This window comes from Symphodus melops (assembly GCF_947650265.1).
Source record: "Symphodus melops genome assembly, chromosome: 3".
In the NCBI taxonomy this organism is placed as follows: Eukaryota; Metazoa; Chordata; class Actinopteri; order Labriformes; family Labridae; genus Symphodus; species Symphodus melops.
Genome location: NC_136693.1, coordinates 19,288,731 through 19,312,450, shown reverse-complemented (window position 1 = coordinate 19,312,450; position 23,720 = coordinate 19,288,731). Strand labels below are relative to the sequence as shown.

Below are 23,720 nucleotides of genomic sequence, written 5' to 3'. Positions count from 1 at the left end.
TAACAGGGTCATTGAGAACCGAAAACTGCTCTCAGCACTGCCTCTTACTGTATACGTCTGGACTTGGCCATTGAAAACTTTCACATTTCCTTCAAAAATGAAAAACCATTGAAACAAGAGCAGTGGACTTTCTTCATATCCTGAAGAAAGAAACTTCTGCCTTTCAGGTATTCACTGTTATTTGTCCCCAGGGGTTATTCATGATTATGAAACTTGATCAAAATATGGCTTTTAACAGTTGCTTATATTCACTGCTACTAGCCCTGTTCAGAAATGCCATTAAAATGAATCCTCTTAAAAAATGTATGAAAAGATTTTCATTTTAGATTCATCAGCAGGTATTTTTTTTACACTAGTAATAAAAAGCATTACAAAGTTACAACTCACAGCTTTCCTTAAACCCAAATCCTTGCTCTTTTGTTTGACTAAAAATATAGACACCATAATAAAGAACAGTGAAGGATTAGACTTATCAAATGTTTACTCTTAGAGTTTTAGGTTACACGCTTGGTTTTATTTTGTCAACTTTTCTACGGATTGTTTCAGGGGCAGTAATAATATTTAGATTGATCTTGTTAGTTTCAAGGTGAAATCACACTTGACACTCGCTTTTATACCTCTTAGATCAGCAACTTGTCATGATATAGTATTTTATATCCACTACATTCCATTGTTCACTACATCTCTGACAGAGCTGTCATAAAATGGAACATGATGTTATGTGTATGAAATGCTATGTTGCACATTGCACTGCCATCACTCATTTGACAAATACGTAATCAAAACCCAAATTAGACATAAACAAAATATTACTCTATGAAAATGTATCGCTTTGTTTTGAAAAATAAAATGATTTTATAAAATGATTTTAACAACTGCTTTTGTCAGATAATTTTGTAAAATTTCAACTTGAGGGAAACTTTGCAGGGGATAATGAACAGATTTCTCAACTACGTGAGCGCCAGGAGTGTGTTTATGTTTGCAATTCTTCAGGGATCATTGTTTTTAGAACTTGGTGAAGGTTGCCCTCTCGTGGCACCTGAATGGTATTGTTGTCATTGTCACATGACTCCCTTCTTCCTTTCGGGAAAAAAAGGATATGTCCATGGGTGGATCTCAAGTCCCTTATTTGCACCGAGTGTCCTCCGGGTTGTCTCCTTCACTTGCGTCTTAGGGTGGATCCCAAGTGACTTATTTGCAGTCTCCTCGGTCCTCGGCCGAACCGGAAGTAGTTCCAAAGCTGCCATGTTGAGGATCGTCCCAAAACTCTTATAGCGAACGGAGGAGAGAGGATCGAGGAGAGAGGAGGCTGATCCGAGGAGTGATGACCGAGGAGACACGAGAGCTGACTTCACGGAAGTCTTTTCACTGACAGACACGCCCCCTTTTCGTATATCACTCATTGATTGGACGCTGCACAGGATCAGTGGCTCAATCCCAAGTGTCTTATTTGCACCGAGTGTCCTCCGAGTTGTCTCCTCCACTTGCGTCTTAGTCCCGCCCACCAGAGATGCACGGAGGAAACGAAGCCGAGGAGAGAGGACCGAGGAAATCAGCTTTAAGACACATGAGACGTCGTTTCCTCGACAGCGTCACATGACGCAACATCAGCTGATCACATTTAGCTGTCAATCAGCCGAACAGCTGTTTATGTCCACACAAACAAGCACTGTATTATTTCTAATCAAACACACACACACATGCACTGTATTGTTTCTAATCAAACACACACACACACACACACACACACACACACACACACACACACACACACACACACACACACACACACACACACACACACACACACACACACACACACACTGCAGTGTTTCTAATCAAACACACACACTGTATTATTTCTAATCAAACACACACAGTTACAGTGTTTAGTGTTTTTACCTGATAAAACACCTGAAGAACAACCTGCAGTCTACTCATAACCAAAAGGACAGTTTCTACTGACTAAAAGATTTCATTTACAGCTTTGGGACGATCCTCAACATGGCGGCTTTGGAACTACGAGGACCGAGGACCGAGGAGACTGCAAATAAGGGACTTGGGATCCACCCCATGTCGTCACGACTACCGGCTTTCCAGACGTTAGTAAACCTTCAAGTCATAGGTTATCTAACGATTTAGAGCGTCACTGATGGATGGTAATACAGATAAACCGAAATAGATCTAATAATAAAATAAGAAACAAGCCAGATATGCTTCACTTTCTGACGATGGGAGCTAGAGAACATGTAAAATTACAGTAAACACTGTATTGTCATTGTGCCACTCACAACACACACAAGCCTCAAAGACAAATTGTTCCATATATATATATATATATATATATATATATATATATATATATTTTTTTTTTTTTTTTTAATGCTTTGTTGCACGATTTTGCACTTTGCTGACAAAAGAACTTTGTGGCGCTATACTAACAGTTACTGCGTATGTGTTTTAAAAAAAGACAAACATGTAAGGTGAGGCCTAAAATCTGTGTTGTTGGCCATAAAGTTCATGGGTATTTACATTTATAAACTAAAGTATAAAAACAATCAGATTGAGGTTTTTATTTGTTTTTACATATTTTCTGCCATTTTAAGTAATTTAAGTTATATTAAACAAACTAAACTTTCATTGTAAGGTTACTATAAAAAGTTAAATGAAACCATAAAATTAGCTTAGAAAGGAGCAGTGTTTTACTTTTGGGTTATGCAAAATTATTGTGTTAGAAAAACTGACAATTTTAAATTGGATTAATCCAAAATATTGATTTGAGAACAATTAAATTATTAAGTACATTTGACTTAGTAAATTGTGTTAATTGAATTTATTAAGTTAATGTCAAAGAACTTAATTATTTAGATGTTACCAAATGAAACAATTCAATTAAGTTGGTCCAACTATTTTCTTTTTTTTTCAACTCCTACGTGTTGAAAGTGAATGGGAGGGGAGCACACTTAACATCTCACCAACTTGTGCAAAATAGCAGAAAAAAAAACCCTGCAACAACTTTCATGTCATTAATTGCATATTTACGTCAAACCAAGGTCGGCCTGTTCAGTTCAATGTTTGCTGACTTCTCGACCTCAAGGTAAGCTTACACTTGTGTTTCGTCCCCTGTAAAGTGTGATCCAGCACATTGTTTGGCCACAACCCAACTGTGACAGCGACAAGGATGAGTAGACCTTGTTCCACCCTTGTTCTAATTAAACTTGGTCATATATTTACAGTTTATCATTCATGTCAGTAGAATTCCCAGTCTAATTTTTAAATATCACTCTTAAGCATCTAGAAGTGGTTGACATGTCTTCAAGGTGAATATATTACAAAGTCTAAATTATTCTCCTTGCTATGGGGCCAAATTAAAGTAATTATTTGTTTTACTATTTTAAGGATGTAAAAAATAAAGAACAGGTTGTTTGCACAAGAGATGCAAATAACTATTAGTGAACTACGACAGCTTACTCATTTCTTATGCTTTTTGAATTAATCAATGCTTAATGTTAAAAATAGTATGTCTAAAATATGTCTATATAATAATAACATAAAATTGAACTACATGAAAACAAAGCAACAACAGTAAGGAATTTGAGGTCATACTGAATGGGCTAAGAAAGGGTGGTGGCTTTTTCTCTCCTCTAAAACACTCAATCTAACTCCTGATCATTAACTATGCAAATTTATAGTTCACCAGGTTTAAACTTTTAGAAGGAGATTTTCTCTTCTCCTTTTATCAATCTTCTACTATTATTGCCTATTTTATAATACTAATATTCCGTTTATCAATTACACTCAAACAAGAACATTACACAGGCCTTCACACACAAACACATCTACTCAGACTGCACAGCACTCACACACACAGCTCCAAAGATTCCACCATTCTCCTCGTCACTTTCCATTTGTCTCCAAATGTTTGCATGATATTGGATGCCATCTTTTTTATACTTAACTTACTTTTGTATACGTCACACCTTCCGTGACTACCGGACGCTATAGGCGTTACACATGATCATCAAGTCGGCATCGGTGCAGACTCGCTAGCGGAGGGTTTTATGGCCCACTACCACTCCCCACTAAGTGGTTTGGGACGGACTTAATATGGCGGGCCCTCCGCGTGGATGCGCAAACGGAGGGATAGTGGGTAGGGCTAGGGTGTAGTGGACGGTTTGAAAAAGACCCATTGTGTATCCCACATTTCCCTGTGGGAGAGGAGAAGTCAGTAAGACTGATATTACATCCTAAAGTGGGACCCACATACTGTATGTGCCTTTGGGGTCTTGATGAGTAATACAGACAGAAGGTGGAGATAGTTTTTAACCTGTACACTGATTGAGATTGAACACAACAGGCATTAGTCATTGCAGTCATTGAGGATCACGTAATAGTTAAAAGTTTGAGTCTGGTTTCTGTCCCACAGCAGGAAAACAGAAAGGAAAACGTGTTTTGAGGCAGGATAGAGAGGCATGGGGATTTAGTCCACAAACTAACTCAACTCAACTTTATTTGTCTCCAGAGGGCGATTTGTTGTGCAACAAGTCAGAACAAGGACAGCAGACTGGACAGCAGACAAGAGTACATAATCAACACAATGACAATGCGAGAGCCACCAAATTCACTAGCACAACCATTCATGATCATTGACTGAGGCTCAAAGCAGCTCACATTAAAGTAAAAGTAAAGTGCAAAATCCACCCAATGCTGGCAGCATGTACATCCACAGAATAATTTTATAAAGTGCACTTTACAACACAATCAATACATATACAAAACCCCCCAATAAGATCAGCCTGCAGAAGACGAAGAAACCCGCAGATACTGACCGAAGAGACAGCAGAGGTCAGACACAGAGAAACACAGCAACAGCATCCCTGAGTAACAACTGTCTTACTCGACCAGAATTAAGGCGGGAAATGTTACCGGGGACAAAAGAGTCCAACAGAATCAAGTCTGTTGGATTTAATAGAGGGAAATCTAAAACGAGAACCAGATGGGAACAACTGAAACTCGGGGTGAAGGGGGTGAGCACTGACTGACAGGATGACTTTTGCTGAACTTGTTTGTTGTAGAGGTCAGTGAGGCTGCTGATTCAATGTAGGATCTGTAAAACAAAGTCATAAGACATCTATCAACATGACATTTGGCCATTTTACGACAATCATCAGTGTAAAGAATGTAGAGCAGGGGTGAAAGGACACACTCCTGAGGTGAAACTGTGGAAGATGACATCTCCTCTGACCCATTCACCCTGACTCTCTGGGTTCTGCAGGTTATAAAATCAAGGATCCACCCACTCGGTAAAATCTAAGTTAAAATGTTTTTAAAAGCTTGTCTACTAAAATATGAGGTTTTGTGTTAAAAGCAGATGAAAAATCTACAAATGAAATCCTTGCATGTGTTTTATAACCTTTAAGGTGTCTAAATATCAGGTTCAACAGACTGGCAGTGGCATCCTCGACACCTCGCTTGGCTCTGTGAGCAAACTGCAGCGGATCAAGAAGACTCTCCGTTTTCTTGAGGAATTTTTTTTTCATCAACTTTTCAAAGCACTTCATCGCTAAGGAGGTAGGTCAGGTCAGAGCAACTGGACTGAAATCATTGCTACCTCTGGCTTATTTTGTTTGGCAACAGGGATAATTATGGATACTTATTCTGTTTCCAAAGCTTTGGAAACTTCTGTTGACAGAGGGAGAGCTGAGAAATGTCATAAAATATAGGACCAAGCCAATCTGGTCAGGCGCAGGACTCTTCCTTGCTTTGCAGTGCTGAAACATTGATCACAGCAGACACAACAAAGGGGGTGGGGCTATTAACACATAAAGAGGCTTTCTGCTCTTCAATGACAAAATCAGTTGAGTCAAACCTCAGAAAAACGCATTTAGCTCTTGTGCATGCTGCCTGTCACAGCTAAAGCCTTCCAGTACTACCTTGGGGCTCTTTTTTCCTTTAAGGCCAACAATAGTTTTCATGCCATTTCAAGCAGAACCTAAATTGTTGTCCCACAGGTCTCTCTCTAATATTTATTTATAATTCCGCTTTGCTCTAGCTATTTCAGATTTCACTTCTTTTTTCAGTTTATCCACTTCTACATTGTTGCTTTTAAGGAGTTAAAAGCATGCATTTTCCTATTTCCTTTTATTTCCTACACTTTGATATCCATGGTTTGCTATTTGGATACAACTTCACAGTCTTTTCAGGTATTACATCATCCACACAATCAGAAACATAACAGCTGAAGACATCAGTAAGTTCATCAATGTTGGTACATGAATCCTTAAACATCTCCCAGTCCGTGCTCTCATAACAGCCCTGAAGGGACAGGATGGAGTCATAAGTCCAGTCCTTAACCCGTTTGATGACGGGTTTTTCCCTCTGCAGAGCAGAGGAGGGGATGAGCTGGACACAGTTGTGGTCTGCCCCTCCTATTGGAGGGAAGTGGAGAGCTTTATACGCTCCTTTAATAGAGCCGTAAGTTAACACAAGTCCAGTGTCTTCTTGAGCCTCGTCGGACATGTGATGTATGGATGAAAGTCTCTCAATGCCTTTTTAAGAGAACAATGGTTAAAATCACCAAGAATTAGAACTGGAGGGTCGAGCGATATCTGCAGTCTTTGCGTTACCGACAGAATAGAATCAGAAGCTTTTTCAACATTCGCCCTTGGGAGTATGTATAGGACTATTGAAGAAACACTCCTCAATGTCGAATTATGTCTTTAATGACAGAGCTGAAGGAGCCCTACAATAATACAAACGATTGCAGGATAAGTGAAAAGTAATCATTCTCAAATGTGACCATACAATATAACATAGGTCATAACATATTACAACATTACACATAATGTGCAACCGTTGTATTCATTACGTTTTAAAACATTAAACATTGGACTTACATGAATTAGGCTGAACGGCACAACCAAACACCGTGTCATGAATGTAACCATAGCAACCAAAATGGCCGGTTCCTAACAGAGCCGATCATAGTACAATCCTACATTGCCCCCTAGTGGCCAGTGATAAATCCTACAACTATGACAAATATTTGGGGAAACTCGCGGGGCAGATAAGGGGGGCACAGAGAGACGGCTTAACACCTTTTGTGCACAGTTTTTCCCTTAGAAGAACATTATTACAATATTGTTGATTGACATATAAACAGATTCCTCCGCCGCGAGTCACACTGGCATCACCGCCGAGAGGTAAGGGTGCATCAAAACCATCAATGGACACCTCGGAGTCCAAGTCTCTCTCTGACAGCCATGATTCATCAGTTTTATTACGGAGAGATTGGGCATTTGACAGAATGATAGAAGGTAGGGAGATACGAGAGAGAGGTTGTTCCTTGGTCTTGGCGCACACTGGCGTGCTTACCTCTCTTCCTGGTTTTATGTAATCCGCCAGTAAATTCTTTTTCCCTCTTTGCTAGATCAGCAAAATAGTTGATGTCAGGAAAGATTAAATCCGGGGGAGGCTAAAGTGGAGTTCCTGGAGATAACTCCACTGTAGGAGAAAGTCTCTGCTGTATTTAATATATGCATCGGTTTTTGGTACTCGGTCAGAGTTTTCGCAAATTTAAACGCCGACCACAGTAGGAATAAAGTTGACATTTCAACAAGGGAGTAGTGAGGTCCTCAAACTTTGGTAAATTGGTTTCTCCGCTGCTGTATCCAGTGTGAAGAAGTACAAACCACAAAACAAACGATCAACACAGACGTGACTTGCCCCGGGTTGCAGCATGAGCATGCGCCCTCTAACACTTCAGCAGCTTTTATTAGTAATTTTTCTGACCACCACTCGAGTAGTCTGTCACCAGTTGTTGTCTGAGATGGCGTAATGTCCCAGTTCATGAGTGTTTTGTGTTTTCACCTCTGGGCCCTTGGTGGGAGACGCATGGACAGGGTCCAACCAAAGGGACCACCACAAGGAGAGGCACAAGATGTTAAAGGCAACAGCTGCAAGGGACGCCATACAGGAGCGCTCTGAAAACCTTGGAGCTATTATGGGGCTGGGTTAGGGGCAGCTACTGGGGTTCAATGTGTGTTATATGTGTGTTATATGTGTGAGTATGGTGTCTCCCTGCCTGTACAACTGTGAAAATGAATTTCCCCATGGGGACAATAAAGTAACTAACTAACTCCAGTGAAAATGCGGTAGTGGGCCTCTCAGCGACATTCACAGCGGTGTGGGCGGTCAACAGAACCTGGTTCAGACCTAAACAGCGCTTGGACTTCCAGTGGTGGCGCATGTGGTCCTTCACAACAACCCACTGCACTGGCTGGAAGGTGTGGAGCGGTCCGGAGGCTGACAGACTTTTGTAATATTCCAACATGTTATGTTCTAACAATGCAGGACTTAGTTTTGTGCTGGTTTCTCCTCCAATGTTAGCTGGACGCCGAAACTACATTTCATACGGGCTAAGTGAGGTGCGGGCACGTGTGCATGTACTTGAGAACTAGCAGAAGTGCTTTTGTCCAGGGTAATTTGGTGTCTTCACAACATTTAGCCAATTTGTTCTTCAATCCACAACCAAGCAGTATCTTTTCCCTTCAAATGGAGTCAACTCAATAAAATCCATCATCATCAGGTGTTGGAAAGGCAGCTCTGGGGAGGGGTGTGCTGCTGGTGTCACAGGATTAGTTTTGCCTGGGTAAGTGACACACAGACAGGACACCTTTTGCAGGAACCTTCCACTGTTACTGAAAACCCTTTCGTAAACCACTGAGATTTTACAGAGTCCAACATTCCCTCTTAGGAGGCAAGGTCCTACATGGCTCCATTAGCAAACCATGAAAATACATTTTTGGGCAGTGTTGGCGTTTTCAGGAGCGAATACCTGACCAATTATTAGGTTGGGAATTATAAAGTAAACTTTGGTTGTCAAATTAACATTAATAATTAACTTTATTTAATTTTTAATATAAATCAATAATTTGTTAATAAACTATTAAACCTTGAGGCACCGTCCTGAAATCAGGGAACAACCAAAATATGACAAATATCAGTCTCAAAATTAATTAAACACCAATATCATTATTAATTAACAGTCTGTATTTAATTGAAGGCGTGAAATCCGAACACAAAGCCCTTTCACCCAGTCTATGTCACAATGCAAATAAACAGTAATCATAAACAACGTCTTTCCGCAGCAGAGGCAAACTGTTGCAGCTCAAAAGGAGGAAGTTGTAGGGGAGGGGTAGGCAGAGCGTGTTGCAAAAGGGAAGTAGAGATGGGCTGCAGAGAGGCCTTCTTAGCTGCTGTGTCAGTAAAAGCATTTCCTTTTGACACAGAGCCTGCAGTGACTGTGGGGGCAAAGCATTTTATAACAGCAATCTGAGAGGGCAGGAGAATGGCTTCCAACAGATCAGATTCTTGAGAAGCATTTAAAATTGGTTTACAGTCAGATCTCAGAAAACAGCGGCATTTCCATAGTGCTCCAGTCATGAACCACTCGGAAGGCATAACGGGAGTCAGTGTAGATTGTGACAGTTTTACCAGATGCCAATTTGCATACCTCAGTTAAAGCCACAAGTTCTGCTGTTTGTGCAGAGCAATGACGTGGCCGTGAGCCAGAGGTCAACACATTGTTTTCAGAGCAGACAGCGTATCTGCTCTGCTATTTAGCTTTTTCAGCTGCTGCCACACCTCTAAGACACCCAGGAAGTCCCGCAGCCACAGAGTCAAGTTTGAATGAAAAGTAGGCTACCGATCAGAGCTCATTAACATGCTTTTATTTATGTCTTATAAATCCCTCCATTTCATCCATCGTCTGAACAAAGGGACAGGAGGGGTCAGAAAGACCCAAGGCAGGTGCCTGAGACATAGCTTGTTTTAATTGCTTGTTGGAGCGTTCAGCTTCAGGGGTCCACGTGATTCTATCATGTGCTGTGAGTGTAATGTGTGTAATAACTGGGCCCAACGTCCACAACTGGAGGCGTGCTTACAGCCCAACACCGTGCAAGATATTTGGAATCCACCAGAGAACACCAAGATTGGCAAATTCACCACTGGCGCCCTGTGCTCTTCACAGATGAAAGCAGGTTCATACTGAGCACACGTGACAGAGTCTGGAGACGCCGTAGAGAACGTTCTTCTGCCTGCATCATCCTCCAGAATGACGGGTTTAACGGTAGGTCAGGAATGGTGTGGGGTGGCATTTCTTCGGGGGGCTGCACAGCCCTCCATGTGCTTGCTAGAGGTAGCCTTACTACCATTAGGTACCGAGATGAGATCCTTAGACAAGTTGTAAGACCATATGCTGGTGCAGTTGGCCCTGGGTTCCTCCCAATGCAAGACAATGCTAGACCCTTTATTTTTTTGAGCAGTGTGTATTAGGTGTTTCAAAGCAAAAATGTGCTTCACATTGAGGAACATAGATCTTAATTTATGAAAACACAAATTTGTTCATGTTTGACCAACTGTGTGCTTTTAATTGATCATCATTTAACAAAACTGAGAAGAAGTCCAGGCTGAACAAACTTTCGACAAAAAAAGGAAAAAACCAGGCAGAGTAATTGCCCTTACAACCGGACATTGCCAATGACAGACAAAGTCAAGTTGAAGTAACTTGACTTTGTCTGTCAAAGTTCAACAGGATCAGAAGTTAACTTGGTTGTCTTAACTCAGAACAGATGATGTAAACTGCCAAGCAGCTTTGTTCAGGTAGTCAGGTGCCTTAAATCTGAGATGATTCATTCATGATTAAACACTTTAAATGTTGTACCGTTCTGGCCTTTTTGGGCTGCATGACTGCTTGGGCATTTACTCATGTTTCCCCAATCTAAATGAAAGGGGAATAATGCACTGTTAAACATAGGTCCTTCTTGCATTATGGTATATTAATGTCTGATATCAGCAAACAGTTGTTGAAATGCTTGCAGGTTAACTTTGCAAGATGCAATTGATCCTTGATTGCTGTTTTTTTTCTTGCAAGATGCGTGAACACATTTTGTCAATGGTCTGGTGACTTTGAAAAGAGAGTGATGTAACATCTGTTTTTGGTTTAAAAATACCTTTTCCCCTTGAACAAAAAAGCCTATCTCTGGAGGAGACTTTTTATGCTGTCAGACACTTAAAGGTCCCATATTAAGCCCATTTTGACCCCAAAAAATGGGTCTACCATGTGTCTTCTAAAGTACGTTCACAATCACTAATGTTAGAAAAAAGTGTCTGTTTTTAAGTAATGCCGCTCCATGCAGGCTCTCTCATCTGCCTGTATTTCTAATGCTCAGAACCCCCCACGAAGAGAGAGAGAGAAAAAAAAGGGTCCCCATGTGTGCCAAGTCTGATCTGATTGGTCGGCCCATCTGCTCTATTGTAATTCGTCAGTCGTTCAACTCTGTTCTTGGATATTTCCTGCCCCTTTTACCATACTGGGAATACTACAGCCAGTCTGAGCGGAGCTTGTGCTTGCTACAACGAGCCAATGGGCTTGGATGAGTGACGTCTTTGTCTTGTGATATCACACCACACATTTTCAACAAGGGGGGCTAGGGACCAAGCGCTTCTTGCAGCTATTGCCACAGCTGACAAGAGGAGGTAAGACAAGCTGCGCTTCCACGGACTTTGAATTTTTGCACATAAATGTGCCTAAACATGCACAAGACACCTGGAAAACACACTAAAGAGCACATAAAACCAGAAAAAGCATAATATGGGACCTTTAAAACCATCTCAGTCTGTCTGTGACAAAAAAAACAAAAAACTTGAATAAAACTATTTTGATTGCCTTCATTACTCACATTGCAGCTTTTACTGATACATTTGTCAGAAATGTTCATCCATTTCTAAGATGACCCCCACTGAATGGCTGATTAGATTTTTTATGAAAGCATATTTTCAGAGTGTCAATAGTGCATTTGTTGTATTTTTGGTCTCTCCATAGCTAACACCTCCCAGCAGCTGTGTCAGTCATTCTCCTCCCCCCTGCCTCCTCCTGATAACCATTGCGATGCCTCCTTCAGGTAGAGCCTTGATCATGTTCCAGGCCTCAAATCGAGTCATGTCCTGCAGACTGACCCCCTGAATCTGCAGCAACTCATCTCCATGCTGCAGTCTGCTTTGCTCTGCTGCTCCACCTGACACACAACAGACACACACACACACAAAAAGTGTTGAGCCGCGAAAATGATTCATTTTCAATATTACTCAAAATGTTAGGAAATGAGAATTCGGTTTAGATTGGACATGTGAATAAATTAGAGAATGAGAAAATGACCAAACAGTTTTGCAGGCGTCATTCACAGTTAAAGGCAGGGTCGGTCATTTTCTCCAGATACACTTTTTAAGATTTTGGTTAAAATGAAGTGGATAACTTTTTACTCTTTTGCTGAGCTGTCTTAGAGACATTCAAAATGCAGAAATCTCTTTCTTTTACATCATTGTGACTACAGGGAGACATTACGTAGACTTATCCAAGGGATTGACAAAAGGAACAAAATATGATGCAATTAAAAAAAAGATTATTGCATTAATTTAAGACCTTAAGTCACTGCGATTAACTGGTTCATGGTGACAGCCCTACTTGGTCTCTAAATGAAGTCTGTAAATAATACTTTGACATTGTTATCATTAACATAACCAAGGAGGGTAACACGGTTCAGGGATGCCAAGGGCTCCACACCTTATCCATGTTAGAGATGGTTATGGAGCTGCTACAAATCTTAATAAACACATCAATGCAGCCAGCACTGAGTCAATCTGATAGGAAATAGTTTAATGAATGATTAGATTGTGGAACATACCTTTAAAGATCCTGTTGACGATTAGAGGTCTGTCTCCATGGATTGAGCCTTTTCCTCCCTCCAGTGTAAATCCAACACCCCCAGTTCCTTTTTCCAGCTCCACCCTTATCAGATCAGCCTGCTCCTTCTCTGCAACTTTTAACAAATCACACAACCTTGTAAATGGAACCTTCACACATTTATTATACAGTTTAAAATTCTAAGTAATTATATTAATGTGTGTGTAATGAGTGTGCGTTTACTCTAAATGGAGCACCTATGAAGTTGTTTTTCATTAATGTGTTGGCTATATACAGTATCAGCATGCATCTCATAGCAACAGGAAGTGGGTCAAAGCCTTTTACAGTTCATCAAACTTACTGATAGCACCGATCATCTAACGTTACAGATTCAATGTTTATAAAACACTAAAATGAATGGATTATATTTTAAATATATGTTCCGATAACACAAGGCTGGCTGTCTTGATTATAGCTGAGCAAAGGCATTGGAGGAGCTGAACAGCATAGAAACGTAATCTCTGTCGCATGACTCACCTGCAGGAATGGTCTCCTCACTCCTGCAGACTTCTCCCTCACTCCCCGTTTCTGCTTTTTTGCTAATAACCACCACAGCCAACTTCAGAGTGCGGGCCTGACGCAGAGCAGCAGTGGCATCAGCGTGAGTGACACTGTATAGCGGTTGACCATTTATTGACAGCACCTCATCTCCTTTCTGGATGGTGCCCTCCTGAGCTGCGAGGCCGCTGGGAAACACTTTGTGGACCTGCGTGCAAAAAGAATGTGCTGTAGGTCTGTTTTATTTGAAGACGCTGTTACAGAGTGTAGATGCAGTGAAGAGTTAGTAGTAATACTGAAAATGTATTGATCTTGTTTAGTTGAGGAAGACATGATTTTTTTTCCTCCATCTGTTTTTTTTTTATGTGTTACATAAACGCTCACTGGACTTTCAAAGTATTTTCTTACATGCACTCTTTTATGTTTTTGTATCATTCTTTAGATTTTACACTTATATTTTATTTATATTTAATTTCTGGAAATGTTGACATTAATTCCCCTGTTAACTGTTTTTGCACCAATACACCAAAACAAATCCATTTTATAAATGTACTTTGTATTAAATTTATAAAACCCGGTTCTGAATCTGATATTACACTCTTTTTCAACAACTTACGTCACAGAGCTCCCCAAAACATGTCTGTTTGAGTACCTTGCTGAATATCCACTGTGATCCTGTATTTTAGCATGCATATCAACCCCTCTGTTTCAGCCTCGATCAGAACAGGCTGTATCTGTGTCTGAAGCTTTAAATGAAAATACAGTAACATTTCGTCAGCAGTCTCCAAATAAGTAACAAACACCAACAGACACCTTGAAATCTCTGGGAAAGAATCTAAAGCTGAGTTTTGAGAATCATCAAGGAGTGGTCTTCTTATCAGTTCTTATGTCTATCAAATAAATGTCCACTTAATTTACGTTTTTTTTATATATATATGTTTGTGAGGTTAAAAGTGACAGTTTGATTAGATTTATGTTTTTATACCATTTACAAAACTCAGATTTGTTTAAAAATGGATTTCAACTGAATGTCTTAAAGGTAGAGTACTACTCCCACCTACTGGTCTTGTTTTCTCAAATTTAGACTACTCATATTGCACGTTATAACAGATGGAGGGTAACATGAGTATATTATCTTTTCTATTGATCTAAGAATATTTCCTGGTCATGTGAAAATCCTTAATCATTTCTTACACAATTACGGTAAAACAAACAAAAAATAAAATAAATGAACAGAAAGAAACGTAAACCTTTATTTTGAAATCCGTTTTCTTTTTTGGTTTTTGAAAACAAAAGCGAAAAATGTGCCGTTTGAAGCAGCTAAATGCTGTCTCACAATGTTTTATATTTTTATACCCTGACCGAAAATAAGGTCCTTCTCATGTTTTTCTTTAGATCATTACCAAACTGTTGTTTCATTTGTTACTTAAACTTTAAAGGGGTCTAAATACTTTCCGTACCCACTGAATATTCATATCTTAATCAATTAATTTTGCGACACATGATACAGTTTACCAACAAATTTTCTTTATGCATTGTGTGTAGAACATCTCACCTGCTAACCAGAAGTCACCAGTAGTGACCACTAATGTGTTAGTCATTATTAAATTCCTTAAAAGTGTTTTTGACATCTAATTCCCAAACCCTCCATCCATCCATCAAGTTTCTGCCGCTTATTCAGGGCCGGGTCACGGGGGCAGCAGTCTTAGAGGAAAAGCCCAGACTTCCCTCACCCCAGACACTTCCTCCAGCTCTTCCGGTAGGACCCAGAGGCGTTCCCATGCCAGCCAAGCGTGGTTCTGCAGGTGGTGACCCCAGACCACTTCTCAGTTCCGACTCTTTCTGGCTGATGTTTTGGTCACTTTTGAATACTAATAGTGCTTACACTCTCGAGGTAGCATGAGACGGAGTCTACAACCGACACAAATGGCTCACAGGTAGTGCAGCTCATCCAGGATGGCACATCAATGCGAGCTGTGGCAGGAAGGTTGGCTGTCTGTCAGAGCACGGAGGCGCTACCAGGAGACAGGCCAGTACATCAGTAGATGTGGAGGAGGCCGTAGGAGGGCAACAACCCAGCAGCAGGACCGCTACCTCCACCTTTGTGCAAGGAGAAACAGGAGGAGCACTGCCAGAGCCCTGCAAATGTACATATGTCTGCTCTCCAGGCCCGACGTCCACAGGTGGGGGTTGTGCTTACAGCCCAAAACCGTGCAAGATGTTTGGCATTTGCCAGAGAACAACAAGATTTGCAAATTCACCACTGGCGTCCTGTGCTCTTCACAGATGAAAGCAGGTTCATACTGAGCACATGTGACAGACGTGACAGAGTCTGGAGATGCTGTGGAGAACGTTCTGCTGCCTGCAACATCCTTCAGAATGACCGGTTTGGCAGTGGGTCAGTAATGGTGTGGGGTGGCATTTCTTCGGGGGACCGCACAGCTCTCCATGTGCTCGCTAGAGGTAGCCTGACTGTCATTAGGTACTGAGGAGATCCTAAGACCTCTTGTGGGATCATATGCTGGTGCGGTTGGCCATGGGTTATTCCTAATGCAAGACAATGCTGGACCTTATGTGAGTAGAGTGTGTCAGCACATCTGGGACATCATGTCTCGCTCTATCCAACGCCACAATACACCACAGACTGTCCAGGAGTTGGCGGATGCTTTAGTTCAGGTCAGGGAGGAGATCCATCAGGAGACCATCTGCCACCTCATCAGGATCATGCCCAGGGGTTGTAGGGCACACACACACTACTGAGCCTCATTTTGACTTGTTTTAAGGACATTACATCAAAGTTGGATCTGCCTGTAGTATGTTTCTCCACTTTGTTTTTGTTTGTATTTGCTTTAGAGTTGAGCTCAAAGTCAAGGTTAGTTTGTCTTTGCAACGCTCTTTTAGTCTCTGTAAACCAAAAGAAACATCTCCACCCTCTACCATTCGCATAGCACACTGACTTTCTGCAGAATAAATACTGCTGGAGGAGAAACTCTGGGTGAAGTCAAAGTGAAACATTTGGATTGGGCTCACACACACGAGCTCACCCTGAAAACTTTTGTGCAAAAGGACTTTTGCACAACATTTTTTTCATGTTATTTACCGACTCAGACTTTATTTACGACTTGGAAAGATTTTGCACTTCTCAAAAAAAATGTGTCTTAGATTTAGTATTATTATTATTATTATTATTATTATTATCATTATCATTATTATTATTATTTATTTTCACGTTTTTTTTCTTATACTTTTACTCATCCTTACTGTCGGAGCTTTGGTCTCCAGGTCCGAACCTCCAGCTATGCTGAAGCCCAGCCCAGCCCCTTCTTCTTTATTCACAATCACAACATGGATGTCCACCAGCTGCTGTGGAAAAAATGTCAGAGTTACTGCTTTTATTGAATGTGTTTACACTGTTTACAATAAATAAGAACTAGTAGAAAAGTAGAAAAACATATAACATTACTATCTATATAGTTTGTAAAATTAATTTGTTTTCATTATAAAAAACATTATGTGAAAGCTGTAGTGAAAAGAGAATACGTAGAATGTCCATTGTAAAATTCTGCATGTATAATGTCCAAAAGCCCCAGTTGTTCCTAACCCTGTCCACAGGCTCTGATTTTGTCAAATTAGATTTGGGCTAATTTACTAAACTAGTTATAACATTTTTACTGCACAGTGGATTCAACTGTACGTGAATGTCCCTGTGAAATTAATACATTTTTCCTCACATGCCACACTTACAATTCTGGTTCCGGTGGCTCCAAGGACATGTGTACCACTGCATTTTCAAACAGGTGTTGTTGTACTGACCTGATTTTGCACAAAATGCAGTTGATTCTGTATTTTTAATGAGGGTTTCTTTCTTTTTAACAAGAATTTAGATTTTGGTTTCTTGAAACTTTTTTTAAATAACTGAATAAATCAATCAATCACTAATAGCAGTCAATTTATGTGAGAAAAATTGACAAAAAACATACATAAGAATTTGAAGGTTGCAGTAGAGGAAATGTCAGTGGAACATCCGAGATGCAAGAGTATTAACTGTGACAAATGAAAGTCAGTGATTAAAATTTGACAAAATAAAGTTAGAATGTGTGACTTTTTTTTCCAGTAGATGTCACCCTTGAGCAGCAGCATGAAACCAAAAGACACTCCTGTTTGGCAACACCCGCTCCATTTTGAAGCCTCTGCTCTCCTACAGCCTTTGTTTATTCATGAAATTATATTTTCTGACTAGTGCTAGTAGAAAGTGCAACACGCTACATTAGAAAGGCAAAATTAAAGCAAAGTCGAGTTCTAAAAAGATAAATTAAAAAATATAATATAACAATGTTTACCAAAATAAATATAAGAATGGTGATATCTGCTGGGCAGAAAATACTTCATAAAAGGAAATATTGAGATGGAGCCCCTCACTACATTGATGTGTTTGTGTATGTATCTGTTGTGCTTTATGTTTGTTAATATTGAGGGGGAAAAAAGGTGTGTTTATATATATATGTATGTGTATATATATATATATATACATATTATAACAGCATAAATAAATAAATAAAAATCATCAATCATCCACCAATAAACTGATGGAGGCATTCAAATCACAACTTTATATATTTACTATAAATACATTATAAATTTCCCTATAAAAACTAGGTTAAAACATTATTTTTCTGAAAGAATTTGCCCATAAATGTATCTTTATGACTTTTACCTTAAGTGTCTCTTCAGCCAGAGTTTTGGCTTCACAGATCAGATTCTTTATTTCTTCTGACGGGATGGCTGAGATGATGGATTGAGCACAACTGACTGCTGCCTCGTCCTTAAAACCTTCCTCCCCTCGCTCAATGGTGACCTCTCTCAGAGCAGCCAAGCTGGGTTAAAATAGACAACACATGAAACTGAAAATGTAGTATCAATTGCACACTTTAATAGACTGCGATGATAGCAGTGTCAAGTTGTAACTGCTCACTAACATTTGTAATAACCCACGACAAATCTGAAAAAACTGCTACACAGCTGCACCACCTTTGGAGGTAGTAACAGATGTTTTTATAAGCAGGAGACAGGACCGACTGAGCCTGAAAGGCAGAACAGCGCTTTGTGTGTGCATATCTGACTGCGGGAGCTTCCCAAACACACTCCTCTCACATTAATGTCCAAACACAATTTGAATCCACAGACTGATCCTGAAACACCGTTTCAGAATCAATATGGATGTCTCAAGGCATAACGATGGCAGAGCTTTGTTATGAAATTTTGCAGTTGTCCTTGTGGACCCCCAAAAGAAACCCTCTTAAAAGACAAACAAACAACATTAGCTTCACATTCACACACACACACTCGGGCATGGACACACACATTGCGCAGCTCTTTCCTGCTTGCTCTTCAGTCAAACAATGACAATGTTACTGTACACCTCTGTTACTTCCTCCAATGCTGGCTCAGTAGTGAAAGTACTTGGTCCCACAATTACACCTCTGTAACATGAACATAAATGGTGGAACCGTCCCAAGTTAAACGGGCATTTTTTTGTAAATGTGGTAATCTTAAACGTTAAGCCAAACCTCTCAGCTTAGATCTCACCTGACAGAGAATCCTCTGCCAATGCTTTTATGGACCGGCTCAGACTCCTGAATGTTTATTATACCCAGGTCACATGGTTTCTGCAGTTGTGGGGAGCTGAGGCTGCCATGGCGGAGGTACGTGGGTAGAGAACTCATCAGCGCCTGTGAAAGCTGGACAAAGTACATTTAAAAAATTATCAAATTTAAATCAGGATATTTTTTTACCTGACAGGATGAAGAGCAGATAGAAATCAATATAATGTTCAACACATTCACTGGATTCTACATCAAAGGGTAATGTAAGTTATTCTACACAATGGTGCTGTCTCCTCACAGCAAGAAGGTCCCTGTTTTTGAATCCCCTTTTACAGGACCTTTCTGTGTTGAGTGTGCATACCATTCTCATGCATGCATGGTTTTCCTTTAAGTACAACAGCTTCCTCCCACAGTCAAATGATTATCGAATCAGCTTAAGGTTGATTAGTAACTCTAACATTTCTTGTTGGTGTGTAACATTTATAAGGGCCCGAAGCACTGACAATACGAAGGACCCTATTGCATCGAATCTGCCGCCAATTTTGAGTGCCTGAACGTGAACGAAAACTCACCAAACTTTCCAAGGCTATTGCTTTCGGTGAAAATGTCAATATTATTGTACTTCTGTAAAAAAAAAGTTCGCAAAATGGCTTAAGGGTGCCCCCTTTTGACGACACGCTATTGTTGCATGTTCATACTTCCTATTTGAAAATACCTCCTTGAGACCCTGCATTGCCAACTCAGGGCCTAAACGTTTGCATGTATTAAAACGTGTGCAAACTTGATACCATCAGCAAAAAGTGTGTTATCTGATGTACTAACAGCGTGCAGTGAGGATTGCGTCTATCATATGTGCAAAACAACACGTATTGTCCATTTAGTACATTTGCCTTAATGAATATGCAATATGAGGCATTTCTGCCACAGTGTGCAAAATAATGGGGGGAAAAAATGAAAAGAAGTTAAGTTAGTACACGCAATGTGATTTACCAAGCCAGGTTGCTTCACTGCAAGCCAATTGCAGTGATTGTGACAGTGTCTGAATTTAACACCTTTGAAAGGAACGTGCTAATCCAGGTGCTCAGGGTTACGCATAACAGACTGCAGGAGGAGACATAGGCTCAATAAAAGAAGGCAAGAATAAAAGACCGTTTTTGTTCCCCCCACACACTATGACCGAAAAATAAATGGCATGCATTTTTGATGTTGCTTCAATCATTTTTAACAAAGAGAAACACCATGATTAAACTAATATTACTATTTATGTCATCCTATTTACCTCTTTTTGTCAACATCACATTTTAATCTGAGCATTTATTTTTTCTCAGGTAGCACGTCTGTCCAGAGCGCTCCTTTTGCAAAGGCACTTATGTCCGATCACACACAGCACTGGTGCGCAATGGTCCTGTCGGTGCGCCTGAGTGCCGTGTCACAGCCCTTACCTCCTGCGCAATGTATGACAATTTATTTAAAAACGAAGGGAAGAAAAGACAGGCAGGTTTTAATTCCGTGGTTTTCTGATAACCCAAATGTTATTTTTGTAATATTCACATTTATCTGCTATAACTAAGAAAATACTGGATGTTCATTTGTCTCTCTCACTAATACCAATTTTGCACTTGCAGTCGTCCTGCTTCACAATAAATACAAATAAATACTTTGATGAGTAATACTTCAAACTGAAGATGATGGAAAAAGCCACTTACGTAAGAATAAAATTATTTGCACATGATGAATAAATACTGTAGCACCTTACATGTCAAATTACCTTGTCACTGAAAGCAAGGATTTTCCCCAAGCTCTCTCCCTCGAGACCTCTCTGTGGGTGACAATTGGTGGGCAGATACGAACTCTGAGTCGTATTTAGAAGTTTTCCTTGGCTTGTTGCTCCGTCCCCCTCCGTCTCTTCTGGAGGTTTTTCTCCCTCTATTAATACCATGGATGCTGCAGGTAGTATGAGCTTAGATTCAGTCTTGCTATGCTCCACAGTTTGTGGCTGTGATTCTTGCTGCAAAGCAACTCTGTCATCGTGCACTGGAGCTAAATAAGAATCTTTAATGACCACATCAATGCTGATCATATCAGAGAGTTGGTGATCTGTAGATGCCTGGGTGGAGACAGGTTTATCTTCAGAGCATTTGAATGTTGTTTGACTTAAAGCTGCTGAAGTGGAGGAGATGCCAGAAATGGCTGCAACAGAGATGTTGTCTGTATTTTTAACAGATACAGACTGGTTAGCATCAATTTCTCTGATGATCTGATTTTTGCCTTTTCTTGAGATTTTATGTGTGGTAGAGTGACTTCTGGACTCCTCCTCCATCAAAGGAAGAGAGTTAAAAGGTTCTACAATCCTCCTGCTGCCCTCCTTCTCTGGACCCTCTGAACAGGAAAAAGTCTCAAAAGAGTGGATCTTTTGTTTGATTGACAGGCTGGCTGCAGATGAGGCGGACTTAAGTCCAATGCTTCTTCTAAAGCCCACGACAGGCCCCTGCCTTTTCTTGTCCTGCTCATCCTGAATTTTAAGAACACTTTGGCGAAACCAGGTGGGCTTTGGGGCCACAGGGGGGGCTTTTTTTTCTACAGGGGGAGTTTCAGTGGTGTTTGTTCTATCTGTGACCATTCTATTGAGCTCCATCGTGTTTTCTTCGTCACTCATGGTGCAAGGTTTGCCGCTGCTTTTGACAGGCTTCGTCCCGCCTGTAGCGTGTTGGTGGATCTCAGGGAGTTCTTCAGGGGAACTGTCCGATAGGCGAACCCAGGGATCCTGTATATCTTCTTGGGTATGTTGGTCAATACGAGCCTGTCTCCTCAGAGCTCTTTTATTTAGCTGTGAGCAGACAGCTGATGAATAACCTGTCAACACAATACAGAGGAAAGTAAAAAAGTAGGAGTGGTGGTATTAGTTTCATCCACTGATTAAAAATCTGATTTACAAATGCTTTAAATGTTTGTATGTAGCAGTTAAATTGACACAGACTGGGCACTCTATCCTGTCCTGGCAATCATTTTGTTATATTTGACATATCTGGATATTTTCTGGAAACTTACAGATACAGAACAAACATGGCCATACCACTGGAATTCGAAGGGGGCAGTGTCAAGACAGTTGCATCACAACAACTACAACAGAACAGTTAGCCAAAATTTGGATTTGAACAGAATGTCAATTAGATGTCTCCAAATTACAAGTTAAAGTCTGTGAGACACCGGTTTGTTTTGAATCTACATAAAGTCACTGTACAGGTGGAGTGGGGATGCTGCGGCCAAAGTGATTAAACCCCCCAAATATTCAGCACCTGGGCTTGCTTAAGGCATATATCCAACTTTGACTAGCGCTGTGTAGTGGATGCATAGTTTAATGTCCTTTCCAGTGTAAAGGAAGCATGGGAATATATGAATACAGAAATATAATGGTATGTTTCTATTAAGGAAGGATTAATAATTAGTTTGGGTTTATGTTTTATGTTGCCCTTGTGTTTCTTGTCTTTTGTGTGCTTCTGCTGCAATGCAAATTTCCTCTTATGGGACAATAAAGAATCTGAATCTAAATCAAAGCTAACGACAAATGTAAATCAAATGACATTTTGTGAAAGAATAATTTACCATCAGAAACAGTGGTTTTCTTTGGTCATAAAACAAACATTTGGACTCATAAAGTTTTACCTCGATGATCAAAATGATTGTAATACCTCTTGATGGGGAATATCATGTTGTCGAATTTGAATTTCTATTGCATTATTTTGTAACAAATTACTGTAACTCTACTAATATTTATGGATACGGGTAGTGTATCTTATTATTTTTCAAGTTCAATAACCTTGTTTTGACGGCAGAAATTAAAAAGGACTCTTTACTCATTACTTTTAGTGAAATAGCTGATAACTACATAAGATTAACGTTTATAAACATCTAAATCAGTGGGAAGGTTATGCTTACTGTAGGTGCCATCAGAGTGACTTTAGCCTGCACAGTTTAATTTCTTAATTTGGAGTCAAATACTACAATTATGTGTAAACAGGTATGAGGTAAACATTTTGTATTTTTGTTGTTTATATATTATAGCCTACTGGAAGCTAATCACTAATGCGTTTATGTTAAGCTAATAAACTAACAGGCTTAGCTAATGACATCATGACAATGGGATTAACATGAAAGTTGAAATGAATGTTATCAACATTGTGTGCAGATGTCAATTTGTGTTGTGTGTTTTAATGATTCTCCTCTATGAGAATGCTCTCTCATTTCATGTTTTGTGTATTTTGATTTAGTTCTCACGGCATGATTAATGGCATGAAAATGCAAATAATTTTTGTCCTTTGAGCCTGTATCTCAAAGGACACCTTGGTTTCAACTGGAGGGGAGTAATCAAAGTAAGCAAAGTAGCCCTGGGAGAATTTTTTTTTGCTCACATCAAATATACAAAATGGCTGATGATCATGAGGCATAATTGTCATTTATGTCTTGGAAATGTCTACTTACACTTTTCTCTTCTTCTCAGTCATAAGTTTTAGTTCTCTGCATGCAAGAAGGAAAACTGTGTCCTCTGCCAAATATATTAATTTGAAGCAATGAACCAACATGATACGATACAATTAAATGAACTTAGTTTCCAGATAGCCCAGTGCTTCAAACACTGGCATGGCGACCCAGGTGTAGCTCAGAGAGAAGTGTTGAAGACATGCTTCCTGTATCAACTGTTGAGTCTGTTACCTTCAAAGAACTAATAAGCTGAATATCTTCATATTCAAAAAGGCTAAATTGTTGCAAATTCCTCTCACAGCAACCATAAATTATGTATACATTTATCTAAACATTTC

General features: G+C 40.0%; 1 protein-coding gene across 1 annotated transcript in view; it reads right to left on the bottom strand.

Annotated features, from left to right (window-relative positions):
• Positions 1-9,734: 9,734 nt before the first annotated feature.
• The window catches only part of il16 (interleukin 16), a 51,302-nt gene continuing 37,316 nt past the window's right edge, over positions 9,735-23,720 (bottom strand). Inside the window, exons 21-27 of the mRNA XM_079340301.1 lie at positions 20,672-21,756; positions 18,887-19,038; positions 18,015-18,174; positions 16,562-16,663; positions 13,280-13,508; positions 12,744-12,878; positions 9,735-12,077 (exon numbers count right to left, since the gene is read on the bottom strand). Coding sequence (XP_079196427.1) covers positions 11,911-12,077; positions 12,744-12,878; positions 13,280-13,508; positions 16,562-16,663; positions 18,015-18,174; positions 18,887-19,038; positions 20,672-21,756 — 2,030 coding nt within the window. The 3' untranslated portion in view covers positions 9,735-11,910. The remainder of the gene's footprint in view (positions 12,078-12,743; positions 12,879-13,279; positions 13,509-16,561; positions 16,664-18,014; positions 18,175-18,886; positions 19,039-20,671; positions 21,757-23,720) is intronic.